The following is a 19,032-nucleotide window of genomic DNA, read 5'->3' on the forward strand; positions in this document are numbered from 1 at the left end:
CTTTTAGCTCAATTCATGCATGGAAAGTCATGTACTGGGAATGGAAAGCTTCCTGTCTTTGCCATCTTCATCTGTACTGGAGCAATTAAACTGGAACTTTCTTAAAGGTTTTCATGAACATTTTTGTATGCTTAATTATGTTGTGTACTTCACAATCACTACCAAATCTGAAAGAATAAAGGATGTTGATAGAACAGGCTGTGACTCTCCTACTTGTTAGTAGTGGGCTTCGTTGTATGTTAGCATTGTTACCAAACGTTGCTGTGCTGTGTGATTTATGCCTTTTACAGAAACCTTGCTCCTAAAATGGGCTTAATATTAATAATATGAATTCGATTTCTGAGTCGATGTCCTGTAGAAGTCTGTATATTCACTCTTAACCTTAAAAATAGTTAGCGGACACATTAGGGAAAATATTTGGTAGGCGTTTGATTTATAGGAGTTTAAAGCAAATGATAAATTTAAACATGGCTTGTGTGGGACGAGCTACCTGGCTGAATTTCCTGATGGATTATGAAATAACGTAACCACAAATGTAGAGCTGATCCGTTTCATTCAAGTACTTTACTATGTTTAAAGAATTATTAGCTCACAAAGTAGTCCCATTTTTTTTTACTCCAATATGCCTTGAAAGTGCAGGGTCCGAGATCTGTTCTGCAATAGCTGCACATATGCTAAGTAAAAAAAATTGTCTTTCATTCTGTTGTTTGGAAAAAAAAAAGAATTATCTGCTCCAGTGATTTCAGTGCTACTTGAATGTATGTTATTGTTTTCTCTGCAAATTTTCTCATTAATTGCTTTCAAATGTTAGCATTATTTTGGCTATAGGAAAAACGAAATTTGTAAAAAAAAATTCTAGAAAATGCTTATATTGAGAAGATGTCTAGACATATTTAATTGCCTCGTGGCTTCATTGCATTTCATATAATTGAATGAAATTGTTTGTGTTATATTTTTGGTAACCATTATTCAGAGATCAGAGTATGTTTTGAAAGACAAAATCTCCACGTAATTATGTCAGAGAAGGTCACAGGTTTCAGCATCTTGTCTGTTTGCTATATCTACATAGTCTGAAAAAATACAGTTAAAAAATAAAAAAAAGTATTTCATTTTAACAGTGCGCTTTATTTTGTAATCTATTTTGGATCTCTTGGGAAAGCCTGTGGCATAAAGAAATAAATGAAATATTCAGATAAAAACTCCCTTTTTTTGACACCCAGAAAGAACAGAAGGGAAGCCAGCAGCCCACAATGGTATCAAATATCCTTGTATTTGAACGGACAAAATCAGTTTGTGCTTTTTCAGATTAAAATGGCCAGTGGAAACATTTGTTGATGTACTGATAAAGGAAAAAATGTTTTTGGTGCTGTGGGGTTCATTTGTTTCTGTTTTTTAATGACTGAGTATAAAAGTTACATTGATGTCATGTTATAATTTATGTTGCTTTCTTATTCTGCAAAGATGCAACACTGAAAATAGATCTGCAGATTGCACAAACTACTACTTATCTTATATCGTGTGTCACCTAATAGTTATGGAGCAGGTATCGTACCAAAATATGAATTGAAAAGCTGTAATTTTTTCTGTGGTTATCAGTCTACATTAGCCTGTGATAAAGTGTGCTGCTTAAGAACTACCATTCACATGCCTTTGCACTGACAAATAAAAATGTATATAGAGACACCACCAAATCTGTAAAGCTACTGTTCTAGTTTCTGATGCATTGACATTGCAGCTGTGTGCTTAGCCTTGTTTTTTCATGAGTAGTTATCTGTTTTAATGACAGGTGGTCACTAGCTGCCAAGAGAAAATCCAGCACTGGTAAGTGATAAATGTTTGATTGCATTCCTAAAATACTGATGAGTAACCTAGTTATGTCTTAGTAAAGTATTGCTGTTTATTCTAATGATAGCCAGATCCTGCTAGCATGTTGTGGGGATTATAGTTAGCGATAGCTCAGAACTGTTGCAGCATACTCTCTTTGAAATGTATGTATTTTCCACTGATATCATTACTTTAAATCACAAATACACTGAGCCTTAGTGTTTATACTTATGTTTTAAATACCCAGCTTGTTCGTCATTTTTCCCCAAGTAACCTTGTGGGATGAATGCTGAGTTTGCCTGATTGGTGAAAAGGTACTCCCAGGGTAGAATTAACTATTCTTGTTGTTTTCTCTTCAACTATGGAGCAAGTAATTCTGCTTCCCCCGCTCCATGTGCTAAAACAATGTGAAAGTAATGTTTCCCTGTTTTTTTTTTCCCCTCAGTAGAGTATGTGATAAAGCTTAGTCTGTAATGCTTAGAAAGAAATGGTTTGTTATGTAAAAAAATTATCTCTGGGCACTTTTTTCACTGTTGGCAATCTATGGTTAATAGAAAACATGCTTGGTAAATAAGTTTTGTATGGCATCTGAGGAAAATGTACATTTAATGGTGAATGAAATCTTATATTATGAGTTACTGTGAGATAGAACAGTTGATCTTACAGATATCAAATTACAATATATCCATGCTGTGTTTACCATGATTTTACTGAGAGAACAACAGGAGCTCTCTTGATTATTGTCTGCAGGGTTATTGCAGAATCACAGCAACTGCCCCTTTAGTGGTGAGATTAAACCTTTGGTTATACACCATCAAGCATATAATATTTTAAATTTATTTTAAGAGGCTTTTTCTTCATGCCTGAAAGATCTCTTAGCAAATAATTTATATTTAGTGTGTATCAAATGTTTTTAGTTTAAATGCACATAGGCTGCAAGCACTGGATAAGAGGAAAAAAATCAAGGCAATCTATACACATCATCATATTAAATTCTGACTATTGGCTCGCAAAAATAATCTAAAACTAATATGTTTCATTTATGTTTAAAATTCAGAGACTGCATTAATTTTCAATAAGGGAAATATTATTGAAGTGCCTGCTGGTGCTGCTGTGGTGAAGTCAGGCAGAATATCCCCAGCACACGTACTTTCTCCGGAGCTTTGCAGTGTCCGTACCAGTTTGGTCCCATGTGAAATTCTGCATGTACATTCTTTCACTAAGAGACAGCATTTTTCAGAAACAAACTAATTGACAGAAAGCCTTAAAATTTGAACAGATCTTTAAAAGTTTGGGAAGTTGTGACTCTTATTTCCTCTTATAAAAATGGCTGAGGTTTGTGGGGTGGGTTGGGAGGGTTGGCTGTGGAAGGAGGCGCTGCTCGTGTGTTTGCTTTTACGCAAACTCTGGCTGTGGCCCCATGAACTTGGGGGTTTTGGGCACAGAATGTCGAAAGGAAAACCTAACTTACTGGTGTCTTTTATGTAGGAAAGCAGTTTATGCAGCACCCATACAATCTTTACTTTATAAAGAATGATTTAAAATTAATACTCTTATTTAGATCTTGATTGTGCAAGAGCTGAGTGCTCTTGCTTCAACTGAGTAATTTGTTCATGTAAGACCTTTTAAGTAGTCAGTGACACAGAAGAATGTTAAATAGAATTGTGTGAATAACAATAGGGTTTTAAAATGCTCAGCTTCGGTCTATTTCCATTAAATTATTTTCTTTTTCATTTTTTAGTACACTTCTTGAAGTATATTTCTAAAGTTAGGAATCCAATAATGGGTCTGGTATGAGATTAAACATCTAGACATGCGTTTCCCCTTCTAGGGTCATGTTCATAGCTGGAGTCCCAAAATTCATCTTCCCTGTTCACTTTGGTTCTTCATTGCGTATTGGGACCGAGCATAGCGCTGGCACACCCCAGAGCTTGTGTGACCATCAGCTATAGGTGAAGAGGGAGGTCAGCTTCCTTCCTTAAGTAATGATGTTTCAGGCCAATTAATTAAAAGGATTGATTTTAATTTTCTTTATCTCGATGGTCCAGTTCAGGATATGGCCGCACTTCTAGAGATTCCCGTGGTGGAGGTTTGATCAGCAAAGGGCAGTAGTCCCACTGAAAAAAAACCCATACTTTTTTCTGTAAAGAAAAATAGCTTTTGTAGCAAGTGATGTCTCCTGTACCCTAATCAGATTATTCAGTAACGGGCAGCAGTCAGACCGTAAAGGCAGTATCTTCTTTTCAGATTAATGAAGAAATGTTGAGTGACTTTCAGCCATGAAATGGTGGGAACATTTAATCCTGCTGCGAGTGGGGGTATTTTCTTACATTCTCTTCCCATGGAGTGTTCTGTTTGCATTCAAGACATGGGCAAGGCCTTTGGCTTGGGGATCGTGTTTGTTTTTCAGTGGGTGGTTGATGTGCATCAGTGTCCATTTCTCAAATGCAGATCTCTCTGAGGCAAAGTCTGGATCCTGTAGATATCATTAAGTAATGATTGTTATTGTTGACAAGTTGTCATTATATTCCTCCCCCCTCCACCCCTTGCCAAAAAAAAAACCCATCTCAGTGAGTTTTGCTAAGATTCATGAGTTTCTTCTTCCTATTTGAAGGAAGTGTATTACTTTTTCACTTTGATGTGGACAATGGACAGAAAAACTTGTCTAAAATGTCTGGGAGAAACCTGCTGTCAAACCAAAGCAGCAGCAAGCATCTTTTGTAAATCAGTTATATGAAATATGGTTTTAGTGTCCAAGTGGCATAAAAACATAAAATCTTTTTTTCAGGACCAGTTCAGCAACTTAAAATATGAAGTACTCCAGGTGTAAAGTAGGGTGATTACAGCAAAGTTCAACTATGAAAGCAAATGAGTCAAAACGTAGGAGTATCAGATAATTTTTCATAACGAATGCTGAAGAAGATTTCACTCTGCTTATGAATCTAAGAAAATCAATGATAATATTTTGAGAGTTGTGTTATCAACTATGACATTCATTTTTCAGCACATTTGTAGATTGCTTTCCTGAATCATCCTCAGAAAACGTGTAATTTGCATCTTGGGTCAGCATTGTTAAGTGTGCTGCTCCATGCTTTCAGTTGCCTTTTATTGCAGAATTTACTACCATATATATGTTTACTATTTTGAAGCACAAGTAAACAATATCATCAAACCTGACATTTATATGCCAGCTACTTCATGCAGGAGCTGATTTCTGACCATCTTCGAACGGCAGTGGTCCATTAAAAGACTTTTTCCAGCAAAATTTAAGTATTTAAGAATGTCTTCGCAAATGAAGGCTTTTTTTAGAGGGAGTGTAGTTGCTTGTTTTGCGCACAAAGGAAAATCCCTGCAGAAAATCCTTGCAGCAGTTTGAAATGCTGTATCTTACAAAGTCCTCTGAAGAGCCAGGTATCTACTGTGGGAATAATCTGTCTAAGTTCACCAAGCCATTTCTGTCTTGGGTAGCAACGTGTAGCATGAGCCTTATTTACATTCTGGATAGAGAAGCAGTAGAAGGGATGTTCCTCACCTGTATTGTCCCTTGTCAGGGACAGAAGATGTGACAGAATCCTGGTGGTCAAGCCATCTTTCAGGAGTGTTGACTCTTGGTAGGAACACAAAGTTCCCGTGAAAATCAGAATTATTTAAAATTTTGCCCATTTATGTCAGCTCAAACCAAGGTTGTGAGTTCTTTATTACAAGTGATACTTTGAAGAATTTGCCTCTTATAAAGTATAAACTGGATTTTCAGTTACTTTTCTAAATGTTGATGGTGATATAACTGTTGAACTTGAACATGGAATGAGCTATGCCAAATCCTAGTGAAAGAACTGATTCTTTGCACCATAAAAAATGCAAATTCAGAAAGAGACATGCACAATCTAAAGTAATCATGTCCCTATTTTAATACACGTTATGTTTGTCATCCCAAGTCTTTTATAAATAAGTTATTAATCTATCAACTGTATGTGTTTAAGAGTAAAATAGTTTATTTTTCTATATTTTTTGTGTTGTTGAATTACTAGCAGAAAAACATTAACTCTTTAGATACGAAATTGAATCAACTTGAATTTGTCAACAGGAAGAAGGTGGAGAGCGATTATGAGGCTCTTCAGGAACGACTCCGAACGCTGCCTGATAAACTGTCCTACGACGTCATGGTATGTACGCTGTAGAGTTCACACAAGAAAATGGGCTAAAATTTTTAGTAACTCTGGTATCTGCACTGGCAGCGAGGTGTTATTTAGTTTGCCACGTAGTACTTTGTAATGTTACATTTATTATGATAATAGACCTTTGCTTTTGTTTCTTTCTCTTTTCTTTGAAATCCATTATGAATTACAACGTTACTGAGAACTGATCACATAAATGCTAACACAAAACCTGGCATTTTTGGTATGTAAATGTATTGTATAGAAAACTATAATTATGACTGAATTACGGTACTTAGTCATTTCCTGAGAAGAAAGTGGCCATAGTATTTCCTGATTCATGGAAATAAACTCTAGAACATTGATTTTTACATAAAAAGGTGCTGCTAATTTTTGTTTCACCGATCTTCGCATTGACATAGTGATCTTTCTGGTGCTTTGAATCTTCCCTAACAACTGCACAGCTCCCTGTGTAAACTTTACCCTGTTGGCTTGCGCTCACCAGGATTTTTGACCAAATTGGCTTTTCTCTGTTTCTTTTTTCCCTCCTCCCTTCTCAGGTCCGATTCAAGATATATCTTTGAAGGGAGGGAAGTTGTACTGTAAATAACTGAATGGCTAATTTCAGCACAAAGTGCCTGACTGCTTTCTTCCTTGGCAGCCTGGCTCAGCGTATAGAGTTGAGTTGTTAGTAAGATGGCATTGGAGTACACTTACCATGTGGGAAAAGGGAGTGTTTCCCGTTCCTGTGCTAATGATTCAGCTCTGGATTTTATGTGTGTTGTCCATTTACCCTGTGTATATGTGTGGTCACATGATGTAAAGCAAAAAGATTGTGTTGTTTCGAAACATAGGAAAAACCCTATTTTTAAAAAAAGCTAGATAAGGCTTATTCTTAGTTAAAGCAGCAATGTCAACTCACATCTGTTATTTTAAATGTATATAAATAGTTCCTATCTCGTTAGCCAAATATTTTCATATGTTTTCAATTTTGCTTTTATCATTTCGGGGGAGGAGTGAACAGGCAAATGGTGCAGTCCACTACTTAAAAACCAAGTCAGGAAGGGAACACGTGTAGGGAAGGCACATTCTGCATAGTCTTAATGTCAGGATCCTGCCTGCTGGAGAACTGTTTCAAGCATTGGTACCCTCCTGGATCCTGAAGCTAGGGAAGATCACTTCCCAAGGAAACAGATCACTAGGCCAAGTGCTCTGCCTCAGCGCAAGTGCAGTGAGCAAGCAAGTGGGTATCCTGAGGACATGAAGAAGGCGGCAGAGGAATAAAGTAGAAAGAACTGATACAAACTCGCTGAGACGAATGTCTTTTTGCCCTAAGAAAGAGAAAACTTGATGTGGATGTGGTTCTTAGCTTTTTGCCACCTCCATTTTAGCTTCAATTTGATTTTGATCTCCTAATTTCTTTGCACTTGAAGCCCAAAGGCAGCCAGGCAGGTGGTGGTAGGTCTGAGGGTAAACATGCAGGGGGGCTGGTGCAGGAGGCAGGAGTGAGGGTGGCCAAGCCTCCTTCTCAGCGATAGACTTGCCCAAGCACCATCTGTAAAGTGTGGGCTGTGGGAGGTGTCTTAATTCATAAAAACAATGCCCCATACATTGTAATATGTGTCAAAACAGGGGTTGCACGTTTTAAGAAGCACCTCTTAAAGTTACAAAATGTGTTTATCACCAGTGTACTCCTGTCTGAAGTATTCTAGTTTTATGTGTTGTTCTGGTGCCTGGAGAGTCATTAAAGGACAGGCGTCGCTTGGTGGAGCATCGCTCGAAGGTTGAGGTCCGCGTACTGGTGAAGGATAAAACAAAGTGAAATTAAGCACGGTCTGTGATCCTGCTAGTAGCCCCACAAACTTACACTGAGGTTTCTGGGTAGTTACTATTAGCAAGACAGATATTGAGAAAAGCAACGCATCTTTGAGTTGACCGTAGCTATTTAAGTATTTTAAAAATTTTAGCAAAGCTAAACTTGCTTTTATTAGGAAATGAATCTAGTCTGTGTATGACAAATATGCAACTCACCTAAGTGATAATATTTTTATTATCAAGGCTTACATGTTAGGATTAAGTGAATTTGTTTTCCATGTGAGCATTCAGCTATACTATAATTTTATGTCACAAAACAACTTGTCTAGTTAAATACCACTTTTCTGATTTTGTAAGTACAGTACTAAATTCAAATGGATCTGGTCACTTGAATATTTATGAAGGGTTAGTCATTAAATAACTGCTGTAGAATTTTTATTTCTTTAACTCTGTATTTTACTTTTTTAAAAAAACTAAGACATGAATGACTGTCTAGGTTTTATTTTCATTAGTGATTTTCAGCAGTTTCTTCTATGCCTTTGACAGGTACCTTTTGGTCCTCTTGCCTTCATGCCAGGAAAACTTGTCCACACCAATGAGGTTACTGTTCTGCTTGGGGACAACTGGTTTTCAAAATGCTCAGCAAAGCAGGCTGTTGAGCTGGTTGAGCACAGAAAAAAACGTATGTATGTTTCTGAACATAATTTAATAGTCAAAATTATGTATCTTTGTATTAATATATAAAGTTAGTAACATCTACAGTGTTTGGTTTTTTGTGAACTCGCTAACAGAAGTCTCATTCAGATGTAATATCAGTTTAGCACCTTATTTTCCATCTTTACTTGGTATTTTATTGGATATATCCATCTGATTTTTTTTAAACATCTAGCCAGAGCTTTTTTTTTTTAAATGAGACATCAGTTTAAGTTACCAAAATTCAGGTTTTGATGTTGGATGATAGAATACAAGATCAGTCAAGATTTGTTCATTTGTTTATTGTACATGAAAGTAAAAAAAGAAAAACCAAACCAAAACCCCTTTTCACTTTTCTTTAATGTGAGAAATGCTGTATTCTCTTCCAGAAGGTGAACATCACATTGTACTTTTGCTCTCAGTTACCTTATTGTATTCCCTATATTGTTTCCTTGTCGTGTCTCTTTTTTTTCTTTGCTGCCTTGACCTCTGTTTTGGTTTTTTTTTTTTTAAACTTTGTCCATATAATTTTCCAGCTTTCTTCTCCCTCGACACATGCTTTACTCCTGCTTGTTGTTTTTTTTTTCTCACTTGCTACTCAGCTGTGTTTCTGCTTCCTGCCCTTGACTTTCCTATCCATTGGTGTGGAGAAATCCACTGGATGTCCCCAGATCAAGTGCCGTTGGAGACCACCAAATTTGTCTTCCATAACAGCACATCACAGAGGCAGATAGGCGATTCCTGGTTTTGTTTCCAGCTCTTTTTAGTTGGTGGTGAGATCTTGGCTTTGAAGAGCCCGGACCACCAGCAAGTGGTGTGCGTGGCGCACTTTGGAACCTCTTTATGTTAGGAAGAATGAGAGCCTGAAATATTTGATGTAAATGTCAAGGAAGGAAAGGCACAATAAAATGGAAAATAAATTGGTACCTATTAGCCTTTGCTGTTTGCTTCAGATAAGCATTTGAGTAAATTTTTTTTGTATTGGTTTTACCTGTAATCTGTCTCATTCCTGAATGAGTGCTCACTGCAGCTTTAACCTGTGTATGTTATAACTACCACAACTATTTACACTCAGTTTTTATTTGAGTTTGGCTAGCTGTGTTGCTACCTGCAGCAGAATACCTCAGAGGTTCCCCATCTGAATACATTTTTTTTTTCCAATTCTGTGCAAGCAATATTTGTGTAAGGAAAGTTGTGGGTTTTTGTAAAAACTCATTTGCTGTATTACTTCAAAATACTCCTTTATGAAGAATATTGCCAAAAGTATGTAATTTGTATTTTACCTGTTATCTTTCTTTATCTGGTTCTCCTGACACAACTTTGCAATTTTCTTTCTTACTGAACTGAATCTACATTATTTATTGTGACTCTTGCGAGATCTCAGGTCCCTATCTTTTTCCTTGATCATCTGATATTTTTTTCAGTGCTGCAGAATATTTTTGTCGCCGTTACATTCAGTGAAATCATTTGACCTTTGCATAGTAGATGTTTGAACACTAAGTAGTCTGCTGGGAGACACACAATAAATGCTGGATTCTTCCCTTTATGATTTTTTAAATTGCATTTAGAATACGAACTCAGAAATACTAATTTCTTTTAAAGCAAAATAGTCATTGATGCTGGATGTAAACCCTCCATTCAGCTCATAGTTCACTTCAGCTGTGTGATGGCTGCCAGTGGGAGGCTCCAAAACACTGGTATTAACTAAAAACTTTTTATTTAAAGGACTGTTTTCAGTTTTGGATGATAAAAACCATATTAGTACATATGAGTCTGAAAAAAAAAAATTTAATAGATATACTTTTCTCCTTTAAAAAATACAACTGACTTAAACTCTTTCAACCATTTTCATACTAAATGAGGGCAACTTAGCGGAGAATGCTGGAGATTTTATTAGTTTACTCTAATTAGAAAAAAGTTATGTATGTGAAAGACCTGTAGGCCATTGCTATATAATATGAATTGGTCACTGGTGGCACAAATGTGAAAGACTGATGTTTCACAAGTATTAGTTTAAAGTCTCTTTTGTGTATTGCACTGTAGTTATTTTCATAGGTATGACTTCTGATTCCACTGGCATTTTGTGAGCATAGGGGTTTCATAGTTTACAGGGTGATGTATATTGGGCGTTACCATTACATTGACACAACATGATTTGATTTTTTAGTACATAATCTTTTTGTTTTGGACATAAATTCTGTGAGTAGGTCACACACACTGGAAAAGAGGGCGTGCTTACTGCAGGGGATTACATTGCAAGCAGTCCCGAATGTCCCGTATGCCAGTCGGAAGGTCCTAACACAGCAAAGCTTTTTTAAGCATGTGCTTAAGGCCAGTGTGTGCTTAACGGCTTTGATATGTAGGAATTGGGGTCTGAACAGAGCAAAGAAAGGCTCATGCTGAAATTGCTTCCCGAACAGAAAGCTGGCAATATTTGTTGATTTGTTTCTTCAGTGACCTACATTTTTTTATCTAATATTACTCTTGTTTAATTTAGATGGGTATTTTTTCATAGCTAGCTGGTCAGATCTGTTCAGATAACCAAAATGAACTTAATTGTATAGAACTGATAATTCAGTGCTCTAACAGAAATTAAGAGTTATAAGGAGATAAATACAAGATGCAGGTTTTCATTGCTTACCATGTCTTGTGTCCCACTCTCCTGAAGGGTGACGAGTGGGAGAGCATCTGCTCAGGGTTTAAGTTTTCTAGTGGGACTGGCTCTTAGGTACAAAAGGGTCAGAGATTCCTGTAACTCACTTCTGAGTGTTGTTTCTTGCTGGGTCTGGGGAGTTTTCTTAATTGCCTTTGACTAGTTTTGCATAGCTCTGCCCATTGAAGACCTCTGGTCACCAGGAGTGACCCTGTTTGCCTTTGAGGACACCACTGCCCTAACAGTTAATTTAATCAAGGTTCACAGAAAATTTTCTTTACAATTTGATTCCTTCTGTGTATGTTGGATGCATATAACAATGGACAATATGAATTTGCATGCTTAAACAGTAACAGTGCCAGATAAATGAGAGAGTATCAGTGAGTATAAAGCCTTGGAAGTTAGGGGTAGCAATAAGTGTACTATATATAAAAGATTTAAATATTACTTAGTACTAATTAGGTCATCCTTTTTGTCTTAGTAGTTTTGTTAAATTTGCTTTTTAAAGGAGAATGAGTGAAAAAATGTTTGCTTCTGTGGAACAGAGAAATGCCCAGCCACAGCAGATTAATTTCTTGGTTAAAATTTATTTAATTGAAAGGAATAATTGAAGGGTGACTGTACTGAATTTTAAAAGTAAATGCACTTTAACCGACATTGCTGTAGAAAACCCTCTTTTGCGGATACGTTTTTGTTTGCTTAGCTTTTGATTTAGATGCAAACTGTTCAGAATTGTGATTGGTTGAAATGCATTTGGTAAAATTTGGGACAGTCACTCATGTCAAATGTTACTTTGTCATAAAATATTGATCATGTCTTCTTGAATAATATTTGAGTTGCAGTAGATCTTTAATTTGCTGCACAGTTTTGTGACATCCTAGGTGTTCGGTTAGTTCAAAAACTGTTAAAAAATAAATCTAGTGAAATTTATGGAATTGCAAAGTATATTTTTAATTGTTTTACATTTGTTGGAGTTTGTTAAACCAGGTAGCACAGATAATGGGAAACACTTTACACATATGTTTGTGTGTAAAAATGTGAAGAAGTAGTGAAGTAGATTAAAGGATATGCACACCAAATTCCATTATAATAAAAGAAATTAGCTTTTTAAGTATGTCACAGTTTAGCACAACAATAATGCAATTGTAGTTTTTTCTCTTACAATTATCTTGCTTAAGGTACTTCATAATATTTCTGTTCTCCTCAAGGCAAGACTGTATTGTCTCAGAATTCAAAGAGGGAATAAAGATTCTTGTTGTGAATATGGGATTATATCTTTTACATGTTTGTGATGATATAAATTACATTTTTTTTCTGTATCAGTAATCGCATTAATTCTTTAAGATGTGAAATTTTTCATTACAATAGTCCCTGTGGTAGTTACTATCGAAAGAAATTAAATAGATATTTCTTGTAAATATTTGTGGATTAATTCAGTATTATAGGTATTCCAAGTGTCTAAACACTTTAAAAGGTGGGAAATTAAAACATGCACACAGAACTAGGAGTGGTTTTATTGTGTAAAAAATTTATCAGATAAAAAAAAAATCCCACTTAAAGGAGAATTGTTGAACTACTTAGCAATTGTGTCTTCAGTATATGTAAGAATACCCTTGCAGTGTCATGCTGCAAATGAATTCATGAAATGAAAATACTGATTACATTAACATACAGTATTGTGATAGTACCCAATTGTAAATTGCAGTATGTAGCCTTTAATACAAATATTTGTGTCAATCAAAATTGACCAATAGCTTAGTATACAGGGTTTAACAGATACCATTGTTTTTAATAAATAAGATGATCCAGGCGGATGAGGACCAGTTTGAATTTGTTCCTTATCAGCATTTCCAGAAAAAAAGGATATTGTCTTCAAAATATATGATAGGAAGGCTTTCCATTTCCCATCTGTGAATGAGTGAGGCCTTTAGAGGTTTTGATGTTTCATCCAAGGGTGAAAATAACTTCCTTTATATTCTAAAGAATGTAACACAAACTTGCCTACTCACTTTTTTTGGGGAAAAGAACAAAAAATGCAGGCAGTGTTACAAAGAAATCTAGCTGTTGCTTTTCTTTAATAAAAAAAAAAATTTTCTGCTCTTTTTCTGCACACTGAAGAATTTTCTTTCACTGTGTTTTTGAACATTTTTTTTTCCATTTTTTGGGATTATCACTTTTTAGTTTGATAACCTCCATCAGCTCCTTCCTTACCCTTGTTAAGGGTAAGGAGCTGATTCGGTGGAGTGCTAAGTGCTCTAAATTTGCTCTGCAGTTCCCAGGAGGTGTTTGGTTTCTCACAGGACCACAGTCTAGGTATTTTAACCAGAACACAGTGGAAGAAAGTAATAAACTCCTTTCTGTAAGTTACATATTGTGATTCAAAGAAGCCCCTACCTTTTTATAATTCTTAACGGGCAACAGAGGAGTTCTCTGAATGCCACCCTCCTTCATTTAGGAGGGATTTAAATGTATTCATATAATGCTAGCAATTACATAGGTGTGTGAACCTACAAGAGCCCGTTGCATTTACTTAGTGTTCCTAAAGCCAAATTATCTGTACAGATTTTTACAGAAGAAAATCCAAATGACTTTGGTTTTGATACCAGGGGAACATGGAAAACAGAATGAAGGTTGTCTTTAAAAGGCACAATGCTAGTGCACGAAGGGTTGCGTTGCATTTTAAAGAACTAGTGCAGTGGTGTTACAAAGAACGAATTTATTTATGTTGTTGCAAGCACAAAGAGAGCTTAAATCCATATACACAAAAAGCAATCAGGATTCTCTTTTGAATCTTAAAACAAATGCATCTCTAGAAAAATGAACAGAATGGAATAGAAAAACAGAGGAGGGGGGTTGAAAAGCTCTTAGATGCTACTTTCTGCAGAACTGCAGATCTTACTTGTTTCAAGTAACCTGTGGTAGTTTCTTGGAGAATTATTGTCTAAAAAATATTTTGTTGCAGATTAAATATAAGTTTATTGAAATACAGTTAAAAATCCTCAGATGACTGATATGCAGACCCTTAAAAGCAAGAAAATAAGTAATGCACTTAAAATTGCATGTCATAACTTATTAATAGTCCTTGTAATTGTACTGTAGAGCTGTACTTCCGCAAGGAAATACCTTCCATCTCCAAAGACTTCAGAAGTGGAGTATGTGCATTAGATTGCATGATACTTTACCTCCCGCCTCAGTAATATTAACATGCTCCATTGATAGACTGCGTGATAGGTATTCCTGTTAGGTTCAGAGGTCAATCATAATTGTGCTAGAAGTTGCTGATCAAAGATTTTGCATGGAAAATGCTATTCTGTGGTTCCCCCATGTCGCTTCCCTTCTGCACCTGAAACGGGCTGGTGGCAGCCCAGCATTTCCATGGTGGAGAGGGAGAGCTGCTGAGGAACTGCCTTCAGGTGCACATACTTGGTTCTCACTCGGGAGGAACTGAGCTGCTGTTAGTAGTCGAGGTAGGTGGTTGTTCCCTGGCTTGTATAAACACTCTGTGTATATATAACCATCTTAAGACTGGTTACCTTCTACTTGAGAAACTGTGTTGGACGATGAAGAGATCTTTAAATCTCAGCTGCATACAGAATTCTTTGTTATACTTAACGTAGAATTTCTGTTCAGTCGCCTATCCTCAAAGGAGATTATTTCCTAACTTTCCAGTCTTTTTCATCTGTGTTATATCCACAAGACTCCCCCGAAGACTAACTGAACCTAGCAAGGTAGACCAGGCTTCAGCTTCATCTCAGTTTGTCCTGTTTAACAAAGTCTGACTTTTCAAAATAGATCAACCTGTTCTCACTATTCTTGTCTGTTCTTACTATTTAAATCCCAGTATAACACACAGTTTCCAGAAGTAACTAAAATAATGTCTATGATTCTCCAAATCCTTATAGACAACACTCCAAGGACATTAATGTCAAACTCAGATAATTAAAATTTGTATCCAGCCAAGCTAATTAACCCATTAAAGCCAAAACGCATAGATGAGAATTTGTGTCAGTCTGGCATTAGTACGTTGTCATGTCTTGTAAAATCTGGCTTTGGTGGACTTCATTTCAACAAATGTGTTCCCCAATTATTTTTTTCCTCTACTAGTGTATGTGTAGCAAGCAGAGGGCTGCTGCTTAAAAATGGCTAATCATGGTGTAAGGAAATCCAGTCAAGGCCTTTCAGACTAATAAGGGAGCTGCGAAAGAACGATCTAAATGTAAAGAAATCTCGCTGCCTGTAAATATTCAAAGGCTGCTGTGCAGAGGAAATCTACGTATCCTGATTTCTGATTCGAATACCTTTTCCTTTTGGCGGTCCTGGAAAACAGTCCCAGAGACTCTGGCTTGTCTGTGGTGCTGGATTCTCTTTCTAACTGGTTTAGCTGAGCCATGTAAATAGGAGCTACTCGGGTTCACCTGAAAGCCATGTCAGACTTTTCTCAGATTATTGGATGTGACAAAGTTGGACAACAGCCTCTGGTTCAATCCGTCTTAAAAGGCTCTAAGCAGCTTAAACCACAGGGTAGTAAGGGGAGGAGACTACAGAGCCTCTCTACTGATATTTTTCTGGGGGTCTCAGTGGATAAAATAGCTCTGTAGTTTGTAAAGTGACTTGTTTCTCACTAGATACGGTTACATTTTAAAATTCGGCAAATGATGTTGGAGGCTTTTAGGATGCGCAGTGGTAGGTTTAAAACATGAAACCCTGAGTGTCCCCTGCAGTTAGGTGCACGAGCCCTGTTCTAGCAGACCCCTTCTTCACTGGGTGGCCTGGCCATGGGAAGGTCTCTCCTTGGGCCGTCCGCTGGCCAGGGAGGCACGAGCTGACCAGGGACGCGAGGACGGAGCGTTGCCGTAATCCCAGCTGTCCGCTGACGTGCTGTGTGGCCCGGGGCAAATCACTTAAACTGTCTGTTTCTTCATCTGTAAAATACTAGAGGGTAATACTTACTTACCTCCCTCGCCGGGCGCTGGGCAGATTAGTTAGTGCTTGTACGGCGTTCTAAAGTGAAGCGCGGTGTGTAACTGCTCGGTGTCCTCACCTGACGGAGCAACCCAACGCGCACCCGGCCGGAGAGCAGCATCGCAGGCTGGTGCTCCAGAGGCAGCATCACCTAGATGGCAGTTCAACAGTGTTTAGATACACAGGCAATGATGTGGTGTTTAAGAAACAGCTGAGCATCACATTTACTGTGAGTGTAAAATAAAAGCATGAGGAAAATTGGACTCAAGCTAGACATTTGTGTGTATTGAGACTACCTTCAAGAGCTGAAAGCACAGATGGGAGCATTTTGTATGAAAACTATCGCCGCCTGTCTCTGATTTGGACTTTGGAGGGTGCGTTACACATGGAAAAAAGCTGTGGACGATGTTGATAGGAATTAAGTGAAGAATAAAAGCTGTGTGCGAGAGGTGATCGCTGCTGTGTCCGACGGAGGACGAGGTGGCTCTCGAAGGAGTTGTGTAAGGGGAGCAGGACCCTGACCGCATGTGGAAGGAGCTGTGTCCTCTGGAGGGGGTGTGTTGGCACCGCTGGGGACACCGAATACTTTTTGGAAATAGTATTTCATCCAGTAGGAAATGCTAATGCAGAGCATTTTTCAGGGGAGAATCTTAAGCTATTTCTTAGAAACAACTTAACTAATGGAGATGACTGCACATTGGACACACAGGAGGTTGGTTGGTGTAAAGACTGATGCTTTTGAAATACCCCAAAAGTCTGCGCTTGTTCGAAAGGATGGACGTTTGCTTGAGTAGCCTTTTCCAAAATGCATAATGTTCTTTCTAAACTATTTACTGCAAGTAATATCTTTTTAAGGAATTGTATTTGATACGCTGTGAAATATCAACAGGGGAAGAAAGCATACAATGCTGGATCTGTTAAAATGAGGATGAGAGTAGTCTCACACGCTTGGTGGTAGTTGTGTTTTGCCTTGACTGTTTCACGCATAATTCCCTCTTCTGCGTGTGCAGAGGGGGAGGAGGGGTCTGAACCTGTTTGTAGAAGTCTGAGTCACTAAGGAGATTTTATTTTGCAAGTAGAACTACAAACTCATTTTGTCTACTTTAGTGCATTTTGTAATCATTTTGTGGTTATTAATATATTCTCACACATCCTTCTCTGAAAGGCCTATGGTTATAATAACTGCAATCTGAAACATTTACAATGGCATACCCTAGCCAGAAAATGTATGGGGAGTAGCTGTGTATGTACTATAACTTCTTAGGGTTAGCCTCTAGACCAGAGAGATACTTAATCAAACACTAAAGACGCAAAAGGAGAGTTAAAGAAGAGAGTAAGAATACTGAGAAATACTTTGAAAATAGTTTTTCAACTAGGATATTTTGTGGTTAAGTTTTCCCTCATTACACGTTCCTGTCTGTAAAATGGGAATAGCAAGGTGCTCTGCCATACTTGTATTTGTGAAAATAAAGAGGTGTATGAGGTTTTTTACATGCTGCAGTACAGGTGATCATGCAAGTATCATAGAGAGAAGCAGTGCTGAGGAAGGAGCTAGACAGATTCATGGAGTTACTGCTTAAAAAAGTTTTTTGCAGTGTGACTTTACTGATCACATGGTAGAAAGGATCTCTTTGCCTCCTTCACAGTATTGTATGAGACATCTTCTTGTATGGCTTTAATGATTCCAAAAAAGAACTTTAAAATAGAAAATCAGCTTACTTCTTCACAAAGGCTTTTAGCTCCTTCAGGGTATATAGGACCAGGAGGTGCAAGGTCTTAGAGATCCTGTGTTGAAACTAATTTATGTAGTTAAGTCTTCCCTCCTGAAAATTTGCATTTGTATTAGTTTTGAGTTGAACAAAGAGTGCAGGTCTATTAATATTATTAGTATAAGGCTTTAATTGTGCCCTCTTTCCCCCAATTCTTAAGTCTTAGAAAAGCTGTGTTTCCTTTTCAGATGGTTATGACCCTCTTCTTTTGCAAATTAGTTTGTTTTTTATGATAACTTTAAGGTAAAAGTGAAACTTAAAGTTTTTAATATTTTATAAATTGCCGTTGAAAGGATTCATTATTTAATTGGCATGAGGGGATACAGCAAGCAATGTCTCAAATGAACTCATGTCTGAGAACCTGGGTAGTTCTTGAAGGAGGTTTGCAAAATTGCAGTAAAGCGTAGCTGCCCAGACAGAAGAGCTGTCTGCCTTCTGCTGTGTGTTGCAAGTACAGTTATTAGGGCATAAGCATATTTCATATGTCCATCACAACAAAAATGTTTGAATACAGTAACAAGAATGAAGTTTCAAAGGATTTTTAACAGTATGTTTCAAATACCAGTCTTAATTTTGTCATACTAAAACAGACTCTTCACCTGGATGTTTTTTTATTTAGAAGGCTTACTCAAAAAGACCATTCTTATTTATTTTTTTATCGACCTCAAAAGTCAGCTTTTTGGCTTGCGACATGTGCTGACTGGTTTACTTATCTCCTTGATTAACTTTTTGGAAATATTACAGGTAACATGAACAGAAGGCTTTGGGCAGCCTGTTCATATGGCAGATAGTATACATGCCTTCCTTCCCGTACGTAAGCACTGTTAAAAGGAGATGTTATCCAAATTAAGTTGCAATGTGTGTTTCCTTAAATCAACGCCTACAACACTGTGTCTAGTTCACCTCATTTTTCTTCTTGGAGTGGTTTCACAGTTTGTGTTCACATTTACACACAAAAGATCTGCAACTTCTTCCTAATGAATCAAATGGTTAATTTGTCTTTTATAAATATTTTTCCATTCTGGTTTTAAGTAATTACTGGCCTGTGCAGTCGTTATCTGCAAGCGTAGGAGTCTCTTCGTACCATGACCTGCCGTTTTTAACAACTGTCTCTCTTGGGTTTAAGTGAAACTGAATTCTTAATCTATTCATGTGGTATTCT

At 37.2% G+C, this 19,032-nt stretch overlaps 1 protein-coding gene across 1 annotated transcript in view; it reads left to right on the top strand.

Moving 5' to 3' along the window:
- Nucleotides 1-19,032, top strand: part of URI1 (URI1 prefoldin like chaperone) — a 42,165-nt gene that overhangs the window by 9,960 nt on the left and 13,173 nt on the right. The window contains exons 2-4 of the mRNA XM_068411520.1: nt 1,787-1,821; nt 5,909-5,987; nt 8,340-8,475. Coding sequence (XP_068267621.1) covers nt 1,787-1,821; nt 5,909-5,987; nt 8,340-8,475 — 250 coding nt within the window. The remainder of the gene's footprint in view (nt 1-1,786; nt 1,822-5,908; nt 5,988-8,339; nt 8,476-19,032) is intronic.

Source organism: Nyctibius grandis, chromosome 12 (assembly GCF_013368605.1).
Source record: "Nyctibius grandis isolate bNycGra1 chromosome 12, bNycGra1.pri, whole genome shotgun sequence".
NCBI lineage: Eukaryota > Metazoa > Chordata > Aves > Nyctibiiformes > Nyctibiidae > Nyctibius > Nyctibius grandis.